At 44.9% G+C, this 26,920-nt stretch overlaps 3 protein-coding genes across 3 annotated transcripts in view; 2 read left to right on the top strand and 1 right to left on the bottom strand.

The window, feature by feature from the left end:
* Positions 1–7,386, top strand: part of CCBE1 (collagen and calcium binding EGF domains 1) — a 97,639-nt gene extending 90,253 nt beyond the window's left edge. The window contains exons 7-11 of the mRNA XM_074166553.1: positions 2,300–2,420; positions 4,304–4,443; positions 4,536–4,571; positions 5,483–5,518; positions 6,606–7,386. Coding sequence (XP_074022654.1) covers positions 2,300–2,420; positions 4,304–4,443; positions 4,536–4,571; positions 5,483–5,518; positions 6,606–6,839 — 567 coding nt within the window. The 3' untranslated portion in view covers positions 6,840–7,386. The remainder of the gene's footprint in view (positions 1–2,299; positions 2,421–4,303; positions 4,444–4,535; positions 4,572–5,482; positions 5,519–6,605) is intronic.
* A 4,226-nt stretch (positions 7,387–11,612) lies between these two features.
* On the top strand, positions 11,613–13,513 carry MRPL17 (mitochondrial ribosomal protein L17). The gene is made up of 3 exons (XM_074166168.1): positions 11,613–11,820; positions 11,901–11,969; positions 12,079–13,513. The coding sequence occupies exons 1-3, from the start codon at positions 11,647–11,649 to the stop codon at positions 12,334–12,336; spliced, it is 501 nt and encodes a 166-aa protein (XP_074022269.1). The 5' UTR covers positions 11,613–11,646; the 3' UTR covers positions 12,337–13,513.
* A 722-nt stretch (positions 13,514–14,235) lies between these two features.
* ARHGEF39 (Rho guanine nucleotide exchange factor 39) lies at positions 14,236–23,941 on the bottom strand. The gene is made up of 9 exons (XM_074166167.1): positions 23,763–23,941; positions 23,110–23,204; positions 22,575–22,695; positions 21,447–21,565; positions 19,789–19,859; positions 18,839–18,967; positions 15,632–15,861; positions 14,639–14,727; positions 14,236–14,434 (listed from the first exon to the last, which is right to left on the bottom strand). The coding sequence occupies exons 1-9, from the start codon at positions 23,907–23,909 to the stop codon at positions 14,419–14,421; spliced, it is 1,017 nt and encodes a 338-aa protein (XP_074022268.1). The 5' UTR covers positions 23,910–23,941; the 3' UTR covers positions 14,236–14,418.
* Between the last annotated feature and the right edge of the window lie 2,979 nt (positions 23,942–26,920).

The raw sequence follows: 26,920 nt of genomic DNA, 5'->3' as shown, positions 1-26,920 counted from the left end.
ATAACCTGAAGAGTATTCCTGGCAGGGACTATATACTATACAAGTGACATCTATTTATCAGCTGGCTTAGCAGTAGATCCCCAAAATAGGATCTGGCCAGAAATTTAAGTACAAGCTCTAAAGAGGCTATCAATTAATCTTTCACTTAACTACGGCCACCCCTAAGGAGAAGCACTCACTGATGACAGTGAAAAGGTTCTCACAATTGCCTGAAAAACATAATGCTCTCAGGTAGCCACAGGATTTAACTCTCTCTGTGTCTCTGTTTTAGGATAGCAGTGTTGGCACTGCAGATTGATTTGTGTCACATAATGGAAGTTTTGCAGCATGGTGGTCCTTGCAACCTTCCATTTGTATTCAGCCAGGACCCTGCTCTGGGCAGGGTGGACACTCCTCCAGGAAACAAAACTTTGCAGTGTGCTGACCAGAGCTGGGCAGTGGACCTCCTTGTGCTGGTCCCTAGCCAATGTGGACCTCCTCACGCTGGTCCCTGGCCCATGTGGCTATGAGAGACCCAGCTACTGAATATTCCTCTTCAGCCCAGGTATAAGGTGCTGTGACCCATGGAGTAGCCCTTTATCTTCAGCAGCCTATGCTTGGGTCTGTGCTGCAATGGCTGGGATGTCAGCTGAGAAAACTGCAGAGTCACTGGCAGACAAAGCAGATGTTTTCCTTTGGAAAACCAAAGATGAGAGCACAAAGGGCATGCCAGTAGGTGTGCTGGATCCCCATTTTCTGTGTGAGCAGGTTCATAGGAGTAAGCACATAAGAAACACCCCATTGGTCTTCAGTGAAGTGCTGACCTCATCCAGCCACTGATTTAGGTGGGGATGGAGTGAGGCTACCAAATTCTTGTGAGACTTACATCACATTGCTTAATTTGCCTTTAGTGCAGCCGTCTTGCCTTTGGAACAGCAATGCTCTCCAAAACCTGAGTCACAAATGGCTGATAAATCCTTGTATTCCTGCCATCGCATTTTGAATTCTAGTCTGAAAAATCAAACTGGTAATTTGGAAATGTCACCAAGAACTGTCTCAGCATTTCTAACTTCTTTCTTTTTTTTCTCACTTTTACTTCCTTCAGAACTGTTCGGTGCATCCAATCCCAAACTGCAAGCAGCACTGGCTACCTTTAAAGTGAATTCCTTAACTAATAACTTGTTTTTCACAAGAAATTTGCTCAGTTATAGTATGTACTCTTAGTGCATGCCATTAAGACTTTTTTTGTGCTTTACAAACATTAGGTCTGCACTAAGGGCAAGAGGGTGTATATCAAATAATTACAGAAACAAGTAGGAGTCTTGAGAACAGTCAAGTGCAGGGAACTCCAAACCATTGATTAAAAGCATTGTCAGATAGCTGGAGTCATCATGTATTTTACTTAATGCAGCTCTCCCATGCAAATGTTGGTGAATCCAGCATCAAACTATCCAGTGAGACAAATTCATTCAGGGCAGCAACAAAGCTGACCCAGGAAAGGGTCTGCCCTGGTATTGATGCAATAGCTCTTCAGTTCTGTTTGGCAGAGCAAAATTCCCAACTCTACACGCAGTCACTCACCACTAATGAACTTCTTTCCTCACTGCAGACCAGCCTCCTGTCTTGTCATCTCCCTTCAGCTGCCTCTGGAGAGACTCAACATTTGCAGAATATTTCTAAATATGTTTAATTATTATGTATATTCAATTTGGGCAGATTAATTTTTAACGGATAATTAAATATCTGATGTAATGGATAATGACATTTTAAACTACAGTGTGCAGTTCTCCTTACATTCTCATTAACTTTAGCTTAGTCTCTCTATGCAGAGCAGATCCAGACATCTGTTGTGTTAAACAGTATGGTTACAGGGCCAGATACACAAAGGATTTGGGGCTGTCATTGAAACCTTTGAAAAGTTAGGGCCTTGTGCAGCAACTGAGAACTTAAATATCTGAGGAAATATTGCCATGAGAAAGGGCACGAAATGAATAGGGAAAACTTCAAATAAGGAAAAAGAGGTTTCCTGAGAAGATCCAAGTAGTTATGAGCCTTAAGTTTTTGACAGCATGTTGCTGTATCTCTCCTGAATTTCTCCTGCCCTGCATTTGGATTGACTTGCAGTACTTCCACAGTGACTTGAAAAGTGGACAGCCTCACACATTAACATTTTTTCTGATGATTTCAAGGATATGATTAAACACTTTATGTTTTCCTGGAGTATTTAAATATGCTGTTTGTCCATATGAAAGCTTAACCTAGAATGGAATTTATTCAGCTCAACGATGAGGGTCTTAATGGTGATTTTTGATTTTGGCAGGTTGCTTTGCTACCAAATAATGCTGCTGATCTTAGCAAGCAAATCACTGGTGAAAAAGTGCTTGCATCTAATGCATACATCCCTGGCCCCCCAGGCCAGCCTGGTCAACAAGGCCCTCCAGGTAAGATACAGACCAGAATGTCCAATGTGAATGTACAATAGTGCCATGAATAAAAATAATAAGCTTCAATCTTTCAGTGTGGTAGGATTTCAAGTGTTCCATATTCTGATTGTTGTTATTATATTTGCATTTGTGCTAAATTTAAAAAGAAAACTTTCAGGTCACTGCCACCTGTCTAACATCACCCATTGTGTCTTAGTTTCTATGTGTTTCTTTGCACACAAGCTGGGTTTGTCCTGCATGTGGTAAATATCTCCCTGTCCCTGGGATATCTCATCTCCTTCAGTTGTCATTTCCTGTATTTTAACTCTGTCTTAAAAAGCTCTCCATTTCATTTCAGGAATACCTGTTGCTTTAGCTCACTGTCATTAGTAGAGCAGAAAATGTGCTTTCAGTTTGCAGGGCTTTGTGCCAACTGTTTTATTTTTCCTCGTCTGGTTTTGCAAGGATTCATTTATTGGTTTTATGTGTGTTCAAAGGAATCTGAAAAGAAAAGTAAAACTCCACTCACACCTTCTTTGCTAAGGTACAGCTTGAAACAATGAGAAAACCAGAGAGTTCCTAAGCCAGACACCTTGCAAAGTGCAGCCAGTGATGCTAAAAATTTTGCAAACTCTGTTGAACGCAGATCTCATTTGGGGTTAGTGATAAATCTAAGGAATTTTAGCCTTGTGCTGGGTTGTGGGAACATTCTTACAGGGGAGTAGAGGATGTTCCTTACGAGGTTTGATTTGCTCTCTACTGAACTGTGTCGTCCTCCTCCTCCTTCTCTCCGTCCCTCCCCTTTCCCCTCCCCCCCCTCCCCTTTATACCCAGTTTTGCAGTCTTGCTTTGGTTTTTGAGTCTTTATCTCATTTTCTGGGACATCTGTGTGAGATACCGTCTCGCCATCTCTCTCCCCCCGCCCGTCTCCCCCCCCCCCGCCCCCCCGCCTTCCCCCAGGCTGAGCTCTCCAAGGTGCTGCAGAGATCCCTGCTCCGCGGGAAAACCGCCCCCGCGCAACCTCCGCCCCTGCCCCGCCACCGGCAGCAGCCAGAGGTTTCATCGCCGAGCTTGATTTTACTCCTTTTGAAAAGCCTAACTGCAAGTCTTCAGACCCGCTCAACCCTTTTTACTCCCTGCCTTTCATTGTCTCTGTCCTTCATGTGCCTTCAGTATGAACAAAACTGCTTTCCCCTCTTAATTATAAAGCAATTCAGGTAGTGACAGCTGAGTGGTCTTTATTTTGTGCAACTGTTCTTTCAGGTGCCTGATTTTCCATTTTTATTCTCATAGTGTTTCTCTTGAGCTAAACATACGCTTTGTTACCCTGTGTGCTTCTGGAAAACTAGCATTCTCTGCTGAACCAGCAGAAGCTGAAAAGGATATAAAGCAAAATGGAAGAACAGAGCCTTTTTTGCTCCTAACAGATTGGCTTCCATACCGGGCAAAAGAGAGGTGCAACCCACCACTGAAATGAGCTTGCTTTTGTGCCAGCTTGCTTTTTTGTTGCTTCTGACCCAACATTCCCATGAGTTTTCTGAGGCTTTCTTTTTATGAGATGTTTCTCAGATGTGACTCGTTCTTTTCTTCTTTGTGTGAAAATGAGGCATCTCTGCTTTTCTTTTCATTCTCAGTCTGTGTCCCTAACCACCTGGCAGTGGCAGTCCAGGCTTCTTTGTATACACAAGGTTTAGTTGGTTTGTGAAGATGTCTTGTAGTCACTGTGAGAAGGAGTAATGTTGTCACAGAGGACTGCTGTGTTGGTTGTGTTCTTGTGGATTTGTGTGTGTTAAGGCAACTGGTCTATTGGGTGGTTCAAAAAATGTTCAGTCCCCACTGCTTGCACTGAGGACGTGTCCTGAAGACTTTCCCTGGCAGGTAACCTTTGCTGTCAATTGCAGGAGCTCCAGGACCAAAAGGGAGTCAAGGAGTTCCTGGGTCACCTGGACCTCCTGGACAGCCAGGCCCTCGTGGATCAATGGGACCTATGGGCCCGTCTCCAGACATATCACATATTAAGCAGGGCAGGCGGGGACCCGTGGTCAGTATTCTCGTCTCCCATCATGCACGGTACAATCGGTCTTAGCTCCACAACTTTTCACATCCTTGTGAATACTTCCTTTTCTCTTGCAGGGCCCACCAGGAGCCCCGGGGAGAGATGGTAGTAAGGTGAGGAGGGGTACTGTTTTCCATTACGTGGGCTCATGCGCATGTGAAGTGCAGGATTGCTAGAGAGACCCTCCACACACTTGCAGTAACTCCCTTTTACCATCTCATTTCCTTTGCTAAGCTGAAAACACCCTGTTGTCCCATCCGTTCATGTCTTCCTTCTGCTATATTGTGCTTGCCATTCCTTAAGTCTTGCAAATAGCCCTTGCCAGGCTGTCAGCCTGTCTGCCTCCTTCCCTTTCTCTGCAGCTCTTTTGGCTTTTCCATGAAGAAACGTTGATGCTTTAGCCCATTTCATTAGACTTCTCTTTTGTGAATTTCTTCTGTTAACTGGTTTGCTTGTTACTGTCTAGGAGAAATATCATAGAATCATAGAATCATAGAATGGTTAGAGTTGGTAGGGACCTTGAAGAGCATCGAGTTCCAACCCCCCTGCCGTGGGCAAGGACACCTCCACTAGAGCAGGTTGCTCAAAGCCCCATCCAGCCTGGCCTTAAACACTTCCAGGGATGGGGCATCCACAACTTCCCTGGGCAACCTGTTTCAGTGCTTCACCACGCTCACAGTAAAGAATTTCTTCCTAATATCTAATCTAAATCTCCCCTCTTCCAATTTAAAACCATTACCCCTTGTCCTGTCACTACACTTCCTGATGAAGAGTCCCTCTCTGGCTCTCCTGTAGGCTCCCTTCAGATGTTGGAAGGCTGCTATGAAGAAGTGCCCACCTCTGCTCCCACTAGAATTAAGGCAATTTCCTTGTATTCCTCCTTCACTTTCTTTTCTTTTTCTGAGCATGCGTACGCTGATGATTCTTGATGTAGGGAGAGTAAGTAAAGGAGTCTGCAGAGGCAGACTGATTTTTTTGGTTTCCTTTTGCCACAGCAAACTAACTGCAGTGGTATTGATTACAGGGGGAGCGAGGAGCACCAGGACCAAAGGGGATACCTGTAAGTATTGCTCACAGCAGGAATTTCCACAAAAGTGATGTTGACTACTAAAAACAGGTCAGCCAAAGGGAAAAAACTCTCCTGGGTCAAAAGCATGGGGAAGGGTAGTTTACATACACAGAAAATGTTATTGGCAAGAAAGTAATTGCCTGTTTTTATCCAAGTGGTTTTACCTGCACACCTCGTCCCTTGCTAGGTGTGACACTGAAGGCAGTAAGTACATCTCTGCCCAACAAGACCAGTGGGACATTCTCAGAAGGCAGTAGTGTGAGACCCCATGCAGAGTGCTAGTTAGTACAGCTCAGCCACCACTCGTAATGGGAGTTGGATCCCTCGAACCTTTTAAAATCCTGCCCCTCATCTGTCTCTGGGATTTGGGAAGCTATGGGCTTTCAGCAAGTCATCAGGAGGATGAGTATTTACAATCTGTTGTCAGATGAAATTGTTTAAAAATTCCTTATGGTGTTTTCTCATTAGTGGAATGGCTTTTTAAGAGCGTGTCCAGTATGGTGTCCTCAGTATTAAACAGTGAATTTACTGTGTGAAGTCAGCTAAAAAAAAATGATGATTTTCTGAAATCAGATAAAACCAGAGGGATACTTTCTGCTTTGTAATTACCAATATATTTAGTAAGTGACGGGCAGCAGTGGGGTTACCATACTGAAGAGATAGCTTCCAAACAGCAGCATTCTTGACAAAATTTTTAAAATACGTAATAATTATTGATTAGTCATTCTAATACTGTAATTTCTATCCATTTAATAAGAAGGAACAAAAGGAACCAAGTTTTATCTCCTCTATTCCTATGAGGTGTCAAGATGCTCTTAGGAGACAGATATAGCAAAGGAATTGTTAAGTAACAAAAGGGCTGATCACCTTGTAAATGTAGGCTCTGTCTGCAAAAACATTTTTCTTCTTTTGAGAATTGTTTTCTGAGCAGGTTGATTCAAAAAGAGACTGTTAATTTCTGGCAGTCGAAATGAAGCAGTATTTTACTCTTACCCCTGCAAAAGTAATTATATCACTCTGTCTGAAAACTGTAAAAGCAAAGTGGAATATAATTAATGACCATGCCTTGTGACTGCAGGGCCCACCAGGTTCATTTGATTTCTTATTGCTGATGATGGCAGACATCAGAAATGACATCGCTGAGCTGCAAGAGAGAGTGTTTGGACACAGGACTCATTCATCAACAGAGGAGTTTCCATTACCTCAGGAATTTACAAACTATCACGACACAGTAGATTTTGGATCTGGAGAAGACTACAAACCACGGGCAGCACCCAGAGACTCCAGGATACAGAAGGCAGCCCATCCTTAGCTATGCCTACTGAAAAATAGACCCCCTTTAGAGTTCTTCAACATAAAAATGCACTGACAATGTAAAATATATATATATATTATTTCCCAGTTTTCTCTCTGCTTTTCCCCAACCATGCTGCCTGTACTGTAGCTTTCCTGGTTCATGGTAGCCTCCTCACAGTGATTCCGTACCGTCAAGCCTGCACTGTGCGTTGTACCTAGACTACAAAGAAAACCTTCTCAGTATATAATACAATTAAGGTATGCTCTAGGTAATGGCACAGACCACAGCATTTCATCTGCCTACTTTGCATTCTATGTCCAAATAACCCAGTACCCAAATTTTACCAGGTATAGAGGGGGAGCTGACCATCATCCCTGAATGACATCAGTAATGAAAACCTTGGTCCACTGTTACTTTATATATGTAAATATATTATACTGCTGGAGTCAAGTCTCCAGCTACTCTTCCCAGGCTTAGGAGAGAGTGTGGAAAGTGGATCCCTGTTTCACAGCAGAGGCCAGCTGAAGGTGAAATTTATTTTTCTATTATGCCCCACCATGGCAAAAAAAGGCAAAAAAAAAAAAAAAAAAAAAAAGGTGAAGCAGTGATAAAAGGGCACTGCTTCTTGATCTGGAAATTATTTGGCTTTGTGTTGCTAGAGTATCATTCAAAGACAGTAAAGAAGATGTCTTTGTCTTAAACTAAGACTACTTTTCCTTTACCGTTCTCCCACAGCTCAGTGTGAAGGTCAGTTCCCTTCCTCAACAGGTTCATGCTGGATTCATTACACAAAGATAAGCAAGATAATAGGGGATATATAAAGCAGGAAAACATGGATAAGTGAATCAAGTAGGCTTATTGGGAAGCACAGAACCAATCCCAGCCTTGCAGAAAGAGTCAGATTCTGACCTCCTGCAGGTGCACATCTTCCCTGGTGAAATGCTGAAGTCCAAGTGAAATTGAGATGAGAGAGAGGCCACATATTTGCAAAGAGTTTGTTCCTCTGCCGCATGAGAGCGACCTAAATGGCATTCACGGAACTGGAACACAGAGTTGCAGCGTGTTTGGCTGGGTGTATGAGAGTAGGTGCAGGAGTGCACGTGACAAAACTTTTTCAACTGGTACGAGGATGGCTAAGGTGAGGTACTGCACATGGGATCCTGTATTTGTGAAGAGGGATGAAAGGGAGCGCCCTTTTTTTACACTGGAAAATGGGATGCACAAGTTAGACCATACCTCACAGATGATGTATGTTACCATTTCTTTGGGATAACTATAGCTGCTGAGGACTTTGCCATGCTTAGAAGATAAAGGAGTATATTAAGCACAAAACTTCAATGTTGTATCTGTGTAGCTGCTACTTCTACAGTATGTTTAGCGCTGAGTTATGTCAATGTTACATTTGTAACATCTTTTGCATTTACAAAGAAAAACCTCTTATTCTGCCATGTTTTTCTGGGCTTGCATGTTCTGATAGAAGAAATACAGATAAAAATATAAGAAGCCCTTTTCAGATAACTCATAAAGGTTTGGATTCCCTTCTGTGTTCTCTGGGCCCAAAGATGGTGTAATCCCTTCACCACTGGCACAGGTCCTGTTGTATAAAAAGCTGGCTGCCTAGACCTTTTGTATCTTTTGTATATTATCTTAAGGGGATGTGTCCATTCCAGTCATTGTTTCCCAGCTCCTCGCATCACTATGCCACAAGCAAGGGCATTAGCTTTAAGAACCTTAGCGTTCTGTACTCCATGCTATATGTATATCGATATTTACAGAGCTTAGAAAAAAGGATGTGCTCTCACCTTGTGGTCTTTGGGCTTCTCCTCTGGCAGGAGCTCCGCCAGCAGCCGCAGATCCAAGCAGTCTTGACAGCAAGTTACAGGCAAAGCAGTGAGTTTTGAGGATGGAACCTGCGGCCAAAAGAGGGATGGTCTTACATACAGCAGGCTGAAAGGCAGCATGAACCGAGGCATTTAAGTCTCATTGGTTTAATTGCAAGCAGGCAATTAGGTATAAGTGTCATGGTTCAAGAATATGCGATTTTAAGTAACTTTGTTAAATGTCAAATGCCAAAGTGTACTGGTAACACTTGCAAATTGTGTAACTCTTGCATACCTTTACCGCCACACCCCATCACCTGCTGGATCGGGTCAATTCCCACTATAGAATTAGTAGCTGCAGCTTTTTGTACCGTCGGATACCGAATGATGAGTTAGATGAGCAACTTCCTACACACCAACTAAATTTGCTTGCCCCCTGCCCACAAGAAGATACGTTCTAAAAAAGGCATTTATTTTAGTTCTGAGCTCCGCTTTTCCAAATGTAGACAAATAGCAAATGAGAAGTTCCTACAGTTTGACCATCAAATTCAGGGACAGGTGACAATTTACCCTGCTGTGCATTAGTATCCAGGGAAGAGAAATTCTGAGGCTGGACCAGAAAAGTGGATAAAATACATGCCTCACTGTAAGTACAGAAAGCTTTCCTACAGATTCATGAATATAAAATCTGGCCCATGTTTTTGTGACTTTCTGAATGGAAACCTCAGTAACTTCCCTTTCTGGAGACTGCATCATTGCTTTTCACAGCTGAGAGCTGGGTTTCCAACAGACGTGCTTACTCCATAAAAAAGGTGAAGGAAAGTGCTCATTGGGTCTGTCCTTGTCCTTCACCCTGCTCTTTCCAGACTGAGTCCCAGAAGCAAGGAGGGGACGCGACGGCAAAGATAAACCTGCCCGAAGTGCCACGGGAATTCCTGCAGCAGGGAGAGCCCCTCCGAGCACAGCTGGCTGGGAAGGCTCAGCCTTCTGTCTGCGCCCAGCTAAATTCTTTGCATAGATCTTTCTCATTTTATTTCTGATTAATTGTATGACAACTTTGATAACACATTGTATCAGAAAAATTCCATTAAGCTTTCTGGATAAACATATACAGCCGCTCAGATAGAAAAGTGACATTTTCTTCAGCATACCTAAAGTTTTATAAAGCCAGACCAGAGGAATCATCTCCAATTTTAGGCTTGGTTACCACAGAGCCAGGGAAGTCATTACCTTGTAAATTATTTATTACTCTGTGGCCCCAAAAGTAACAACACCCTCCCCCCCCCGCCCCAAGAATCCAAAATTAGAATGTAGAAACATCTACACTCACGCCTAGTTTCATTACTAGGCTCATGCACAAGACAACTTTGTTTCATATAAATGCTATGTATAGTTTTATTAGAAATAAATATTATTTTGATGTTAAGACATCAAGTTATAAGCAGAAGGATAATAAAGAGTTTGTTATTTTATTAATATTAGAAATATATTTAATGGCAACATTTGCAAGAGTGTGTAGTGATGGGGAAATGCTGATTGTTAATGGGTTTAACAAAACTGTAAAGCTTGGAAAATGTTTTCTTTCAGCACTGTGCCAAGTACATACAGGATTAGTCTTTCTTGCAAAGCTAGAGTACTGACACAGACGAATTCCTATATACCCAGGCTAAATCGGGAAAAGGAGAGGAAAATCGATTGTAAATGCAATTAAGCTAATGCCTGGAGTTACTGTTGGCATCACAGCTTGAGTAACCATCTTCCTAGAAGTATTTTGGGTTAAGAAGCTAAGACCCAGAGAAGTAACAAGAGATGGGGATGGGGTCCAAGAATTTGTTAATTTCACATTAAAATCCGTATGTTTGTTCCTATTACACATTCCAATAACTATACTGTTCACTTTATTTATATATGAAATACTAAAATGTGTATGAAATGACTGTGATTTTATGATGTATTCATAATAACAAAGATATTTTTTCTTATGCTGTTGGTAGCTGCTTTTGTTACCCATCCTTTCTCTGAAATACAGAAATGCTGACTGCAAGAGACAAGTAGCAGGAAACCTCCTTATGCTGCCTTTTAGCATTTTTCTTGCAGCCAAGTTACACGCGCTGCCAGGAAGACTGTGGAGGCATCACCTTGTGTGGAACAGAGTGGGTTTCTGTCATTGTGGGAAGAAGGCCTGCACCCACCTCCACCACGACGATTGTGGCTCCAAGGCCCTGTGAGGGCTACCTGAGGCTGTATCCAGCACCATCACCCCATGGTGCCGGCGTACGCAGTGTCAGTGCAGCCTGGGGATGTGATATGGGGGTCCCAGGCTCTGCTGGCATCCCACCACCAGTGCTGGGGAAAAATAAGGTACAGGCTGTGGCAAGCCTGGCCTGCCCATGGAGCTTGGCTGAGTCCATCCCACAGCCCAAGGTGCATCCCCTGAGCCCACTGTCCCACCATCTTGCCCCACCATCTTGCCCCAACTGCTGGGCCAGGGGCAGCAGGGAGGCTGGCCACTCTCTTTCCCCTCCTCAGAGCCTGTCCGCCTCCACGGCTTCGCCCCGGGGCGGGGGGAGGGAAGAAGCGATGCCGCGGAGGCAGCAACGGGGCTCTTACACCACCGGGCTTGGCAGCAGCGGAACAAGTCCACACCGGGGCGGAAGATGGCCGTCAACCTCTCCGCGGCAGGAGACTACAACCCCCGGCATGCCGTGCGGCTCCATCGCGCCTGCGCACCTCGCCCCCATTCCGCGACCGGGCCTGCCCCAGCAGGCCGGGGACCCCCCGGGGACTCAGGGGATTTCCTGCCCCGTTCGGACCTCTCGGTACGCGTCTCCGGTCTTCCCTGCTCGGCGGTGACTCCTCCGGACCCTCTCGGTGCAGCGGCTCTCTGCGGTGAACGAACTACAACTCCCGGCGTGCTGCGCGGTGCGCGGGGGCTGTCGGGAGGCACCTCCCGCGGTGCTCCGCGGCGACTGTGGCGGCGGGGGTGCCGGGAGGGCGGCGGGATGCGTTTGTCGGTGCCGGCCGCCATCTCCCACGGGCGCGTGCACCGGCGGTTGGGGCTAGGCCCGCGCTCGCGCCTCGACCTGCTGCGCAACCTGGTGACGGCGTTGGTGCGTCATGAGCGCATCGAGGCGCCCTGGGCCCGCGCCGACGAGATGCGGGGCTACGCCGAGAAGGTGAGGGGCCGGTCGGGCCTCAGTGGGCCGCGGGGGGCGGCCCAGGGGTCCTGACGGCTCTGCCTCCTTCCTTCCCGCAGCTCATCGACTACGCCAAGCTGGGGGACACCAACGAGCGCGCCATGCGCATGGCGAATTTCTGGCTGACGGTGAGTATCGTCATCGTGGCCTCCCCCTCCCCCCGCCTCGCAAATCCCTCGTCGCACCCCGCAGCCCTAGTGCGGGAGCTCAGCGTGGCTTTCCCCCGTCCCCCCGCAGGAGAAGGACCTCATCCACAAGCTGTTCAAGGTGCTGGCGCCCCGGTTCCAGCCACACCCCGGTAGCTACACCCGCCTGCTGCAGATCCCCAACCGGGACGGCCTTGACCGTGCCAAGATGGCGGTCATCGAGCTCAAAGGGAACCCCTTCCCCCCACTCATCCGCCCACAGCGTGACACTGAGAAGACGCTGCTCAACCAGCTCCTGAAGGGCTACCGGGAGGACCTGCGGCAGGCTACCAAGGGCACCCCTGTCTAGGCATCCGCGGGTGTTGGCATGAGCTGACCCTGCACCTTGTTGGTGTCCTGAAGCGCAGGAATGGAGGATGTCCCAGAAGGCTGGAAGGTTGATTGCTAACCTTGGGTTGCAGTGATGGAGGGGACAAGCTCAAGGTTTACTTGCTTCTTCCTGTGGTTTGAATAAAGACTTGGCAAGAGAAGGAAATCAAGCTGGGAGCTCTCACGGTTGATATTCTCTGTGTAAATAAACTCCATTCAGAAAGTGAGTTTGCTTCTATTTGGACTCTATTCCTGTGCACGTGAATTGGTACCTTATTCCAGCAAGGACTGGGTTTCTTAGAGCTTCTGGTCCAACAGCCCTGCTCTCTGGGGCAGCATCTCCACTTCACTGTCACAGAGCTACAGTGTTTTTTAGAAGCCAGTATGAAGCTTTTCAGGGCAGGAAATTCAGTAAAGTTCAAGTTAGTTTTGCTATCAGAAGCAGTGAATGCAAATAGGATGGTAGCACTGAGACAAGTTTTAAAAGAGGCAGCACCAAAGTGACTTGTGTTCTAATAAGGAGGCAATGTGGGCAGTGATAATAACCATCTCTACCAGGGGCTTAGTAGACATCTCAGCCTCAGGTGCAGGGTTGCAAGCAATCTCTGTGTTACCTTGTTAGAACTAATAGGGAGAGCAGCAGAACTTATTTAGAGAATGATAGAACTACTGGGAGATAAGAAACTTAAATTGCAAGCCTTGTCTTTGATGCCAAGTACAGCTGGTTCTTGGACTGAAAAAAAACAACCAAAGACAAAAAAACCCAGACACGTTGGGTTCCTTTCTCCCTCTAAAGTTTCACAAACCAAGCCAAGTGAGTAATCTTATGCAGTGAGTTAGTCGTATGGGAAGACCAAAACCAACCAACCAACCAATATCAAGTGATAACTTAAAAAAAAAGTCAGTGTTCCAGAGGGACCTTAACCTTTCTGTTTCTTATGACCTTGAAATTGCTCTCCTTGCAGTTGATGCTCTAACATCTTGTTCAAACAGGTTTCCCCCATCAACAGAAGAGATGAACCACACTCCTATTGCTGCAGAGCTTCCACATAATTAAAACGTCAATGCTTTAATGTTACAGTCTCAAGAATAACAGCCTTTGTATATTTCTTCCTTAAACTGGTCTTTCATCCTAATAAACTGAACCCTTGCACATTACCAGTGGCTGAGGACCCAGAAAGCTGACAGGAGCCCTCTCGAGATTTTTGCTGTGCTCCAGGAGCAGGGCTGCCGCCCACGTTCTTTCAAAGCGATAAGGCTACTGTGTACCTTGAAGGCAAAGGCAAGTGCAGCTTCACCAGCTTAATGTCTTAGGTTTCAGATCAGAAATGTGAATGCTGTTTGATGAGCACAGGTCTTTGTTACCTACTGGCTTATTTAGGATAGTTCAGCAGTTTAACTTTTCTGTGAGACTGATGAGAAACTGAGAAGTGGGATTTTAAACACTGAATTAATCTCCCTTGATCTGCCCACCTGTCTTTTTCTTAGAGGAGGGACAATAACTGTCAAACCACTTTGGTAGAAAACTGAAGGATATGAATGATGAAAATAGGCCAAGGGAGAACAATGACTGTGGCCCTGTAGCTGAAATCCAGTGTTATGCCCATGGTACCATTATCCAAAAATCTGTTCTGATCAAAGCAGCCAGAAGCAGGAGCAAGTAGACTTATATGTAGAGAAATAAGTGTGAAAATGCTAATTTAGAAAGGCAGTTGGATAAAAACATTTAATGAGGGAAAGCAAGGCAGGCTCCCTTCTACTTGTTGCTAAATTAATAATCTGAGGGGAAAAAAATGGTGTAGAAAAGCTGGAAGCCTCTAAGCCAGGTTGGGGGAAAGTCTTGATACAGACTATATACAAATCCTTAGTGTGCATAGCTTTTTTTTTTTTGCAATATCTGTTTTAAGGTTAGGACAGCTGACAAAGCATTTATAATCTCACAAGCACGCTGTGTTGTCCCTCTAAATGCAACTCTTACATGTCCTTGACCATTTCCTGAGATTGTGTAGGCTTCTACCAGGAGGGGTAGTGGTCCTGTCAGTCTGTCTTGTGCTCAGGTGGGTCAAGCTTTCAGCTGCCTGTAGAGGAGAACAAAGGGGAAGTTCACTGTTAATACATGAAATATGTTCTTGCTGTTCCCTTGTATCCTGGCTGCCAGAGTCAGCTCTTCGCAGTCAGCATTATAACCATGTGATACAGGCAAATACACAGCTCCATATGGTCATTTGTATGTTCTGCCCCCTTCCCTCAGCCCCTTCCACCTCCTGAAAATAGATGCCTACCTGACTGCAGCTGTGAGACTCCGATACCAGTCATTAATATCTTGTTGGTCGCTGGACATCAACAACAGCGTCTTGTGTGGAAAGGAAAGCTGAAAGGCAAACAGAATCTGGTGCCATTCTATGGCATTCCGTGCCAAGGCAGCAACTCAGATAAAAGGAGAGCCATCACCATTGAACTCAACTCAGCCCTGTATACTAATTTCCCTCGTTTTTTACTCAGATAGAAAAATTTAGCATCGGTACTGGGAGAAGCCAGAGGCTGGACAGTAGAGAGCAAAAAGTCCTGTCCATTCCTTCCAGCTACAGATGACAGCTCACTTTGACTTAATGAGCTGTTTAGAAGTGGGCAATTACAGTCCTTGGCAGCTTGTTACCCAGTTTTTCTCCCGTATTCCAAGCTGCCCCTAGAGGTCCTTCCACCACCGCCATCTACAGTGATCAGCTTAACCCAAACAGTCTTCCTTGTTGTAGGTCACAAGGAATGAGGTAAAACAGCCCCCAGGTGCTGCAGCCTGGGAAGCTGGAACCCCCACCTAAGGCATGAGTCCCAGTCAAAGACCCTGCACCCCCCGGGGGCAGATGCACAAGCAATATCTTTTGTGATAATACCCACATATTTTCGCATTCTCTGTTTTTGAGGGTTTTCTATAAACTCAGTCCACAGTCAGTGTATTCATTGTCACATGACTGTGGGTTGTCCCCCCTCCCCGACACGAGGCTCTGATGAGGGCATGTCAGAGTCTTATGGGACCCTCCCCACCTGAGCTAAGAGAAGCAACCAGCAACCTGTGTCCCAGAGTGCTCAGGAGGGCCTATGCCAGGAGGGGAAAAGGACCTACATCACCCAAGAAGAGGGTTGCCCTAACTCAGACGAGTTCATTGCATTTACTGCTGTCACCATTCATCATCTCAGCCCTGCTGCTGCCGAGATGGCTAAAGACCCAGAGTCTGACTCTTCTGATGCTTCTGCAGCGCAGAAGGAGGAAGACTTACGCTGAGGAGCCCTCCCTGGCTCTGCGTGTGGCCAAACACTTTGTCTACCATGCACTGGTGAAGTGGGTAGACAGCCTGACATGCCAGTTTGTTCGAGTTCAGCGGGTGCAGTGGGTGGCAGGGCTTTGTCGCAATCAAGATATCGGAAAAAAGGAAGAACATCCTGCGCTTCAGTTCTTCTCCCTTTGAAGGCACCACCAAAAGCCAGCCTTCCCGGATGTACCAGCGCCCTAGGCATGCAAGGGAAATTAAGACACTTGTCACATCATCATTGGGGAAAAAAAAAGGGTGTAATGAGACAAACAGGGATATGGTGAGCTACCCTTGTAGGTTACCAGGTTCTACATCAATTCCAGACACTAGAAGGCACTAGAAGTATCAACTGGGGCCAGCTCACCAGCCCTGAAGGCACCCATGCAGAAGCAGTAATTGACCCAAAACTTTTAGTATGTGAGGAGCAGACCAAAGTTGTTCTAAATCTACTACATTAATTAAAATGATATTATGATATGCAAGTCTTTTAAAAGAGACCAGAACAAAAACATGGTTTACATTGTATGTAATGTACATGGCGTACATTTAAGTTTACATAAGCCTTCAGAAAACATACCATGAACTATCTTAAATTGTGTTGCCCAATTTTTTGTCATTAGTGGTGAAAGGGAAGTTAGCCTAAGCATTGAACTTTTATTATTTTTCCCTTTTTTTGTTTGCTTGTGCATGCCAATTAAAAAAAAAAAAGGTTCACAAGTCATCTAACTATACACGGACCTCCAGTAGTTAACAAATTACAGAATGCAGATTACTCTTCTAATGAGAAGACAGCAAAGGGGACACAACATAGCATATTAAAAAGAAGGTCTGAATAGGCAACCTTATCAACCTTCTCTTACAGAATAGAATCCAGTGTCATCTACTCATGAAATTAATTGCAATAAAACAAAAGGCAGAGAAATCAGCAGAAAAAAAAGTCAAAACAATTTGATAAACCCAGCTGTAAGCAGAAAAAAAAAATGGCGTCTATACAAAATGGAATAATTAAATTCTAGCCTCTGTCTAGAAGGATTATTGTACAAGATAGCCATCAACTCGGGGGAATTATGAAGACAATAATTCAATAAGATTATTTATAAGAAATTAAAGCCATAATAAGCTATTGCCATCTGGCCTGGTCTGGGAAACACCTGCTGGAGAATTTCAGCCACTGTTTTTTGTGCCTTACCTTCTGGCTAAGCTAATAAATACAACACAATTTTTAAGGATTGTGTCTTATTGAGTATGTTACAGTCACAAAACACAGAGGCAAGTGCATTCCTGCCTAGCTTACTCCACAGGAACCACTCCTCTTATTGGAATAAGAAACAGAAAGAGAAGGGTGATGCGCAGGAATCAGTCCAAGTTTAAAAACACAAACACAAAAACACAAAAAGGAAGGTGTCAGCAGCGTGGGGCTGCTGGGACTGGGAAGTGTTTTCTTCAGGCTAAGATGCGATCAGACTCTCTGGCACACAGTCTGAGCTGGACTGTGCTGGAAGTCTTGGGATATAGATCTGCGTTCAGGATTCCCAGGGGCAAGTGATTTAGGAAATTCTTGTGGAAGGAGGGCAAGGACATATCGCTGGGGAAGCTAGAGGTAACAACAGTTAAGGAGGCAGTTCTGGCTAAGATGGTATTTGCCCTGTATATGGAAGGCAGCAAGGAAAGCAGTGTCTCTTTTCAGTGGGAGCAGTACATCTCAGAGACGCTGCCACATGTGACACATCCTGGTAAACAACGTCTTTTTTTACCTGTGCTGGCTTGGCTGGGATAGACTTAGTTTTCTTCTTAGTAGCGGGTATGGAGCTATGTTTTGGATTTGTGCTGAAAACAGCACTGACAATAGAGAAATGTTTTAGCTATTGCTGTGTAAGCACTGCTCAGCATCAAGGCCTTTTCTGCTCCTCACACCGTCACACCAGCGAGCAGACTGAGGGGGGCACAAGAAGCTGGGAAGGGACACAGCCAGGACAGCTGACCCCAACTGACCAAAGGGATATTCCATGCCATGTGACGTCATGCTCAGCATATAAAGCTATGGGAAGAAGGAGGAAGGGGGGCAACGTTTGGAGTGATGGCGTTTGTCTTCCCAAGTAACCGTTAGAGGTGATGAAGCCCTGCTTTCCTGGGGATGGCTTTAAACACCTGCCTGCCCATGGGAAGTAATGAATGAATTCCTTGTTTTGCTTTGCTTGCATGCGTGGCTTTTGTTTTACCTGTTAGACTGTTTTTATCCCAACCCATGAGTTTTCTTACTTTTACTCTTCCAATTCTCTCCCCCATCCCAGTAGAGAATGTTTTTTTCACCCAGAAATCCACATATATGAATTACAAACACATTCACAAGTTCCAGGAGGTGTGCCTTAGAGACCTTTACACACAGTGCCTTTAGCACTCCCCTCCAGCTGCAGCACTGTTTCCTCAGGACCTCTGCGGCAGCAGCATTTAGTGAGGGCACAGGTGGAGCTCCAAGTGACTGTTTTCATAATTGCCCAGACTGGACACAATATTCCTTACGTATCTTGGGGTGTGTTCTGGGCACAGAGAGCACCCAGTCACACAAGAGGTCATAAAGAAACCTGTTATCCAATTAGATGATCTTACAAGCTCGTGACTGTGAGTTTATATAGCTCAGCTATCAACAAAACTATCAACACAATACTCTGATTTCCGGCACAGTTTAACCACGCAGATAAAAGACGATTCTTCATGTTATGGGTGTAAGCACAAGTCCATGAAGCTTGTGGCTTAAGTTAAAAACCACCACATTCTTTGGGTCCTTGAACGTCAGAGATCTATGGTTCCTGCTCTGGAGTAGAGACAATACCACTACTTAGACTCTTCCAAAATTATTTAATATCTGTCTTTCATTCTCACTCAGGACTTATACTCCTGACCTCCTTAGGTTCCTGTTACTAACTTTCTAACTACATGTCATCAGCTCCTTCTACCTGAATGCCAGGGAATTAAGCTGCTGCTTAGCCTTACTCAAAAATTCTTAATTAAAAAAAAAAAAAAGTGTTTGAATTACTAGTTATATTTCTTCACCTCCTATCTATAGAACTTGGGCAGAAGGGGAAAACTGGTTAACATGAGTTGAGTCAGAGATGAAGGTGAGCACATCTCCAGTTATCTCAGCTTGGCAGAAGAACAGCTGTCAGTATGACCCACCTGGAGTCAAAATCTGGGTCTTTTGTCCTTTGAGCACTTTCTGAACCCGAAGTAGCTGCAAAGAGTTCTCTCTCTGATGAATGATGTCTTGGACCCAGCGAGATACCTCAGATACAGATTTCACAGCCTCTGAAATTAAAGCAGCATATTCTGAGGTTATCACAAATGAGTACGTATTACACCTTGTCTATTTTGCCAGGAAAAGATAAGAGGAAATAAAGATGCAAATGTTTTAAACCAAGTATCAACAGTAGATTTTTTATTCAGTAATTTCAGCAAGAGATTGGACTAGATGACCTTTAAGGGCCTCTCTCCAACCAACACTTCTGTGGTTCTAGAAAACATTTATTTGCCAATGAAACATTAGACAGAGGAATAATTTCCTAGATTTGGAAGCAAAACCAGGAAAAATGCCCCACAAATGGTGTTAACTGCTAGTAAATATGGCATGAAGGACATGAATTATGCTAGAAAACTGAGGCATGTGACCGATAGTCATAGAATGGTTTGGGTTGAAAGGAACCTTTAAGAATCATGTAGTCCAACTCCCCTGCCATGACAGAAACATTTTTCAGGTTGCTCAAAGGTTGATCAGGTTGCTCAAAGCTCCATCCGGCCTGACCTTGAACAATTTCAATGACGGGGCATCGACAATTTCCCCGGGCAACCTGTTTCAGTGTCTCAGCCCCCTCATCATAAAAAATAGAGCTGCCGTTTATCTGACCTAACCCCTAGGCCACTTTCCCAGTCAGTTATTCTACATTTTTATTCCCAATGTGTTCTCAGGAACATCTGGATCAAGATGGAGAAGGGAAATAGTAATCTACTAGAACCCCAGAGACAGCAGGATTTTTCTTCCTGTGGAAGTAGACTGAAGATGAGAATTCAAATATTATTAGTGGGGAGGCCAACACTGATCAAAGTGCCAGCATCCACAGGAGGAATCATACTTGCAAGTTGCTGGTACTCAGCACTGTCTGGGCTGGTGTTCTCCAGCAGGTCTCTGAAGAAATGTCTGTACCTAAGATAGAGAAAGCAGGTCTATTTCACAAAAAGATACCAGGAACAGCAGCATCTCCTATTCATGACAGAAAGATGAACAACACTCCACCAGGAGATGGAGTACACACCTCTAAACCTAACCAAGCAGCTTTTGGTCACAATTCTTTGATCACATGAACTTTTGTCTTCAAATATATTAACTAAATTAACCCAAGTACTTTATACATTTGCAAGCCTTTGGCATTTCCTGGGGATCTGATAAAGGCAACCTTACTTATTACTTATGTTCATAAGACTCTCTTAGCACTCACATAAAAATGCCTTCAATAACAGACAAATTTCTCTTTGAACTATTTAACTTTTTTATGTTTGAATGGTAGCATTCATACCATATGTTTCCTGCCCACACAAGAAAATAAAGGCATTTCTATAAGAAGTAGGAGCTGCCTTTTTCTTTTTTCCTCGCCAGTCTTTACTGCAAAGATCAGATCTCTGCAAATGCTTTCTCCCAATAAAGTAAAACTATTTTTGGTCTGAAATAACAGAAGAAATATCACATTGAATAGCTTCACAAACTGACAGAAGTCATATGACCTGCAGCATATGTAACAAGTTTTGAAGAAACTTGAACATGAAAGAGCTGATTAATGAAAAACTTAGACCTTCTGTTATAAAGCCACCATTTTTCCAAACTGTTGGACAGCAACAAATATACTGCTACAAATTTAAAGGAACAATCCAAAGAAATACAGCAAAAAGAAGACTTACATTTATATCTGCCAAGCTGATTAAAAAGATTACATAAAGCTACCAGAAAGACTGTGATGTGCTCACTCCAAGTTATTTTCAAAGAAATGGGGCTCTCGGTCTCTCAAATTTGCTTTAGCATGGGTAAGACCGTGGTTGAAGAGCATCTACTTGCTCTATAGCAGCAGGAGCTGGGTTCCCAGTGAACTACCTGTGCTCTGTATTGCCCATATACCCTCCCCAAGAAAGCGCAGCCCTTGAGGGCACGCAGCACTGTTCTCCTGCAGTCAGCCTCAAGGAGAAAATGGAGCAATTCAGGATGGATCTGCCCAGGGCTCAACAACTGTGAGGCACCAAATCTGAGGAAAGCATATGGCCCTGATAACCAGAGAGGGGAGAAAAGCTCCCCTGCATTCATTACTCTCATCTCTCCCCAAAAGCAACCACCTACAAGAGAGGAAAATCACAGTGCTCCAGGTCAGCAAAGACAAGAGCGGAGCGAGTCTGTCTCCGGCAGAGTGCACCACTTCTGCAGCACTTCAGACAGCTTGCTTTTGTTCAGGGCCTAACTTCAGTAGCTTTCTGAGATGATAGAAAGCCTCCACTTGAGTTCTACCTGAGAGCTAGATGAAGGGCTTAGGAGCCAGGGCTAAACACAGCTGCCACTCTGCGTCATCTCCCATCCATGTACAATGATTCCACTTTGTGTCAAATGTCTTCATGTCTGTTTCATTCTTGTCTATATGCTCCAATTTTGAGATACATTAAGCAACTTTACCTCTCATAGCAATGAAGACACTGTTATGTTCCTTTTTCCCTCTTGCACTAACACCTTGAAGACTCAGAATTGCTTACTTACTGGTGCAACCTCTGCAGGGGCAAAGGAAGCAGATCCTCTAGCTTCCTCCCTTGAAACTGAGGTCGATTCTCCTGGAGCTTCTTAAACCGTCGGAATGACTTGTTTTTCCTCAATTGCTCCTGTGTGCAGCAGAAAAGGCATATAGCTTTGAGACTATAGAAAGAAATATGTGCTCTAGTCTACATCAGAGGTTGGAACTCTTAAAACTCTTGAACTTTAGGACTCTGGTCCTAAACACAAGCATCAACAACTTCTTTTGTGGCCATGGGCAAGCAATTCCCTTTCTCCTGGCCACATTCCCCAGCAGGTAATGGAAGCAACATCCCCTCTTCATACGTGCACAGCAGGATAAAGCTAGTATATTCAGCAAATGGAAATAAAGAGAAAGAGGAAGGTTGACTCAGACAGGAAAACCTGTGGCTTTTTGCCACTCATTTCAAGACAAAGCAATGCAGCCCCACGTTCTCATCACCTCAAGGCAAGTATCAAAAATGTTTTTTTCTCTTCAGAAATCAAAAGTGTGAATATGTACATGCAAACAGAACAGAAGGGAAACATCCCAGTACATCCTGCAGCTGGGAACAAGCATGGACAAAAACTGGAAGTTGGGTGGTTTCAATTCCAGGTACAGCTGTCAGGACTTTGAAATAAAAATATACCCTTCTGAAATTTCTTGGAAGACAGGTTGTATTTGGAGAGGTAAGTGGGAAGGAAAAATTTTAATTCTACCATAGAAAAAAGATTGGGAAGGAAAAGGAAATCCCAGTGTTAGGATACAGTTTGTGATAGTGGGAAAGACTAGACCTCGTAATTCTCCAGAAAGAGATCACTGTCCTCTAGTGTTCCCACAGCAAACTGTCCAGGCTTGCCAGCCAAGAAGGAGTACGGGAGTAAGTACAGAACTGTGTTTGAGAAAGCTGTGCTCAGCATATGCAGATACATACACAAACAGTGGAAACCAGCTTAAAAAAATTGAAGCTCTGAATAAGCAGACAAGTTTTCACCATTCTATTTCAGAAAGAAGACCGAGAAAATAGCAGCAGCCCAGAAAAAAAGGAAAGGATGTAGCTGTTTCACAGAATGGAGAAAAAGGGAAGAACAAACATGAAGGATAGAGGAGACATTTACCTTCAAGGTTTTATTTGCCTGCTCTGAATTCTCAGCATAGTGGCCATAAATCTCCACATTCTGACAGAAATTTTCCAATCCTGGTCCCAAATTCCCTCTCTCCAGGTGAAGCGACAGAACACTGTGCACAAGCAAAAATAGCTTGTGAGGGGTACATTACTGATGGGATTTTCACAGCTCCCTCTGGTTCACTCCTGTGCTGACCTTCCTTTGTCAGTGTCCACCTCACATCCAGTCTCTGTGCCAAATACATGCTTGGTGGTCAGAGTAAGCTACAGAAAACATCCCTTAAAAATACCACAGAGAAGACTTATTGGGTTTTAACCACTATCCAGAGAGCAACTGGGGACCTGGATATGTGGATGCAGATCAGCAGTTTCTTGGGTACACCTGCAAGTGTCACCAAGGCTAGCATTGCTACAAGTGAATGGCTGTTTTACAAGGTGTTAGCTTTATTTCCTGTAATCTTACTATCTCACCCATATAGGGTCCTCCCCATATAATTACAGGAATCACAATCAGTCCGTTCACTTACTGGCTGGCCGAATATATGGATTCCAGGGGTCCAAATATGGTTTCCAACACAGCAGGTTTAAGCGTCTCTTTGGCCTTTAAAATTTTCACAAAGAACTAAGTAGGAAAAAAGAGAGAATTTCAAACAGGTGAAATTCACAGGTCATTCAAAGGTTATTCTCGGCACACAGCAGAAACAGGAAGTTGTAGCCTGAACACACTTGAGGTCAAAATACTGACAAATATTGTGAATTCCTATTTAAGATATCTATCATCAGATGTAAGCTGACCAGTAACTTTGACCACAACTGTAAACACATGGAGCACACTATAGCATTGACGTAGTCTGTTTCAGCATTCCTAGATGCATCATTTTTTCACCACCTTGTTCATAGTCTCTCTGTCTTGTCTGTACCCCTATGTTTCATGCATCTCAGCCATCTTAAGCCGAGTCTCCTCTGAGTACGGACCAAAGCCAACGGACAAAAACCACAAGCTATCAGATATTACAGTGGAGATAAAAGAAAAACAGCAGAAAAACCCTTTCAGCCCCAGCAGTTGTCCCATGCAGTAGAGATGTCGCAAAGTCTTGCTCTTGACCCTTCCCCACGACAGCACAAATACGTGCATGCTGCCTGAAGGTACCCACATATCAGAAGGGGCCAAAATACTCACTGTGACCACCAAATCCAGCTGCTCGAGGTATTTGTGTTCTGTTTCCAGCAGCTCCTTGGCTGTCCGGCTGCGCTTTCTCTCCCAGCGAGCTCTCTGCTCTTCAACAGTGTTTGATCCGGCCATAAACGGCAGGGGCGAGTCACTCATGGCAGTCTCAGAGCTGACATACAGAAAAGTAACCGATCCTGGAGGGCCCAGAGAGACGGACACACAACAAATGCACAACCTATGTCGCAGGGTTGGTTTCTGAGACACAAACTCTACCCTTTGCTATGGAAGAAGGGAAGTCAATTGCCAACAACCGTTATTAACAGTTTCCTTCTGTGTTCCTATCTGTGGGTAGAGCCCTGCATCAACCAGAGGAACAGTGTTAGAACGAGCTGACCGTGAAAACAAGAGCTGTACGTTACGATACATCTCTAAGAAAATATCAAGCGCACAATTCCACCCAAAAATTGCTTCTTCCTGTGCTTTGCCCCATTCCTCATGCAAAATTCTCAATAAACCCAAGGCAGTTAGCAGGTGGAAGAGGGACTGTGGTAGGAGTAGAAAACAGCCATAAGATTTGTCCTGGGGGAAGGAGAAAGGAAGGCACCGCTCTTGCTTGTTTTCCCATGGAGGTTCCCAATATGCAAGCGGTTTGCATTGTCATTTTCCACCAGTGGTTTCAGAGATGAGAGGGACAGAGCAACTGCTGTGAATCACACTACTCACTTATCAACCAGCTTTGCTGTTGCTCTTCTCTTCTGCAACAGCATCATGATGGAGAGAAAAACATTGCCTTTTTTATCACCCTCTCTCAGAGAAAGAGGCATGCATTAGCAGAGCACCAGTTAAATATTGCTCTGCCTTTTGATTAAAAGGCAGTGCAGGCTCTTGCACACTTGCCACAGCATGAAGTCTGTGGTTTCTCTGCAAGCTGAGCTACCTCCACATATGTGCTGTCTCCCACATGGACAAGCTACACTAATACAGAAAGAAGTACTTCTGAGGAGAAGAATCTGGGGGTCCTGGTGGATAGTAAACTAACCATGAGCCAGCAATGTGCCCTTGTAGCCAAGAGGGCCAATGGAATCCTGGGCTGCATAGGGAAGAGCGTGGCCAGTAGGTCGAGGGAGGTCATTCTCCCCCTCTACTCTGCACTGGTGAGGCCACAACTGGAATACTGTGTCCGGTTCTGGGCTCCCCAGTTCAAGAGAGACAGGGAACTACTGGAGAGAGTCCAGCATAGGGCAACAAAGATGACTAACGGATTGGAGCATCTCCCTTATGAGGGAAGGCTGAGAGTGCTGTGACTCTTTATCCTGGAGAAGAGAAGGCTGTGGGAGGACCTTATTAATGCTTGTAAGTATCTAAAGGGTGGGTTGAAGAAGGAGGGAGCTGGACTCTTTTCAGTGGTTCCCAATGACAGGACGAGGGGCAACGGGCACAAGCTGGAACATAGGAAGTTCCATTCAGATATGAGGAAGAACTTCTTTACGGTGAGGGTGACAGAGCACTGAAACAGGCTTCCCAGGGAGGTTGTGGAGTCCCCTTCTCTGGAGATTTTCAAGATCTGCCTGGATGCAGTCCCGAGCAATGTGCTCCAGGCAATCCTGCTTTAGCAGGGGAGTTGGACTAGATGATCTCTAGAAGGTCCCTTCCAACTCTGACAATTCCATGATGCCGTGAAGTGTTGTTGTAGAGGAGGGAATTTGTCAAATACAGTCTTCCAGAGACATTTCAGATACCTAAATCAGCTCCTGAAACAAAAGCTTCACACTGAATGAGTACCAAGGCTCGTTTCATGAGTTAGCAAAAGTCCAGATAGCTTGAGGGACACATGCAGTAGCGGGAGCTTCTCCAGAGGTTTATCCTCCTATTTGCTTGCAACACAACCACAAGCCTAGCCAAGGCCACGTCTTGGTCAAACAGGGCAGCCCTGGCACCCCTGTGGATGGAGAGGCAGCACTGCAGGGAATACCATGCAAGAGCTTAGCACCAGCATGCAGTTGCAAAGTACTCACCAATAATAGACTAAAATGCTACCATTTGCAGAGGACCTTTAGCCAGGGTAGGTAGCAGTCATGATTTTCAAATTGCAGGCCAATTTCTTTTAACAAACAATAATTAAAAAAAAAAATATTAAAAGACAAAATAAAGTTACACTAGGTTTGACCATCTCCCACTCACATAAAGTGGTGCAAGCACTCCCATTATTAAAAAAATATATTACATTCTAATTGTCTCAATTCTGTAGGGCAAGAGTTGTCTGGAGCATGTGGGTACACTAGAAAATACTTCACCTACAGGTGACAGAAGCACCCCAGCTTGCTTCTCTCTACTCAGACTCAGAATAGAAACCACTGAATACTTTCTGAATAGTTAACTACCTTATGAAGCCCCGCTAGCAACATTCCCTGCAATGTTTCTAAATTTTCTGTTTTGAATATCCAGAAAAAAACCTCCTGTTATCATCACAGCATAGCTACTCTGGATGTCTCCGGACTGTCAACCACCTGGTGGGTCAGCTCCAAAGGCCACACGGCTCCACCTCCCACCTCTGAGGATGGTGAGAGCTTCCCCCTGCAGAATAAGCTTCCCAAAGGCTTTCAGTTTATCAGACTTGTCATACAGAGAAAGTGGCAAAAGTCTGGCTACACCTGCATTTATTAAATACAGCTTCATGGGAGGATAACGGGACGAATGCCATCGTCCAGGCACAAGGAAACCTTAATCTCTTAGGAGGAAAGGCTGAGAGACCTGGATGCGTTTAGCCTGGAGAAGACTGAGAGGGGTTCTCATCAGTGCTTATAAACATCTAAAGGGTGGGTGTCAAGAGGATGGGTCCAGGCTCTTCTCAGTGGTGCCCAGCGACCGGACAAGGGGCAACGTGCACAGACTGGAACGTGGGAAATTCAACCTGAACGTGAGCAAAAACTTATTTACTTTGAGGGTGGCAGAGCACTGGAACAGGCTGACCCAGAGAGGTCCTGGAGTCTCCTTCTCTGGAGATGTTCGAAACCCACCTGGATGGGTTCCTGTCCAGCCTGCTCTGGGTGACCCTGCTTTGGCAGGGGGTTGGGCTGGATGGTCTCTGAAGGTCCCTTCGGAGGGACCCCCCGCCAGTCTGGGATTCGGTGACTGCTGTGGCAGAGGCCGCAGGGCAGACTCAGCCC

The sequence above is a fragment of the Numenius arquata genome, chromosome Z (assembly GCF_964106895.1).
Source record: "Numenius arquata chromosome Z, bNumArq3.hap1.1, whole genome shotgun sequence".
Taxonomy (NCBI): Eukaryota; Metazoa; Chordata; class Aves; order Charadriiformes; family Scolopacidae; genus Numenius; species Numenius arquata.
The sequence above is the reverse complement of the archived record's forward strand: the minus strand, read 5'-3'. Positions and strand labels throughout refer to the sequence as shown.

Bases quoted from the DNA above. Each gene is read 5' to 3' on its own strand.
- MRPL17 (XM_074166168.1), top strand. From the start codon at position 11,647: ATGCGTTTGTCGGTGCCGGCCGCCATCTCCCACGGGCGCGTGCACCGG. The intron at 11,821-11,900 runs GTGAGGGGCCGG...TCCTTCCCGCAG, and splicing joins TGCGGGGCTACGCCGAGAAG to CTCATCGACTACGCCAAGCT. The intron at 11,970-12,078 runs GTGAGTATCGTC...GTCCCCCCGCAG, and splicing joins TGGCGAATTTCTGGCTGACG to GAGAAGGACCTCATCCACAA.
- ARHGEF39 (XM_074166167.1), bottom strand. From the start codon at position 23,909: ATGAGTGACTCGCCCCTGCCGTTTATGGCCGGATCAAACACTGTTGAA. The intron at 23,205-23,762 runs GTGAGTATTTTG...TTTCCTACTTAG, and splicing joins AGCTGGATTTGGTGGTCACA to TTCTTTGTGAAAATTTTAAA. The intron at 18,968-19,788 runs GTATGATTCCTC...CTTTAATTTCAG, and splicing joins TGAGTACCAGCAACTTGCAA to AGGCTGTGAAATCTGTATCT.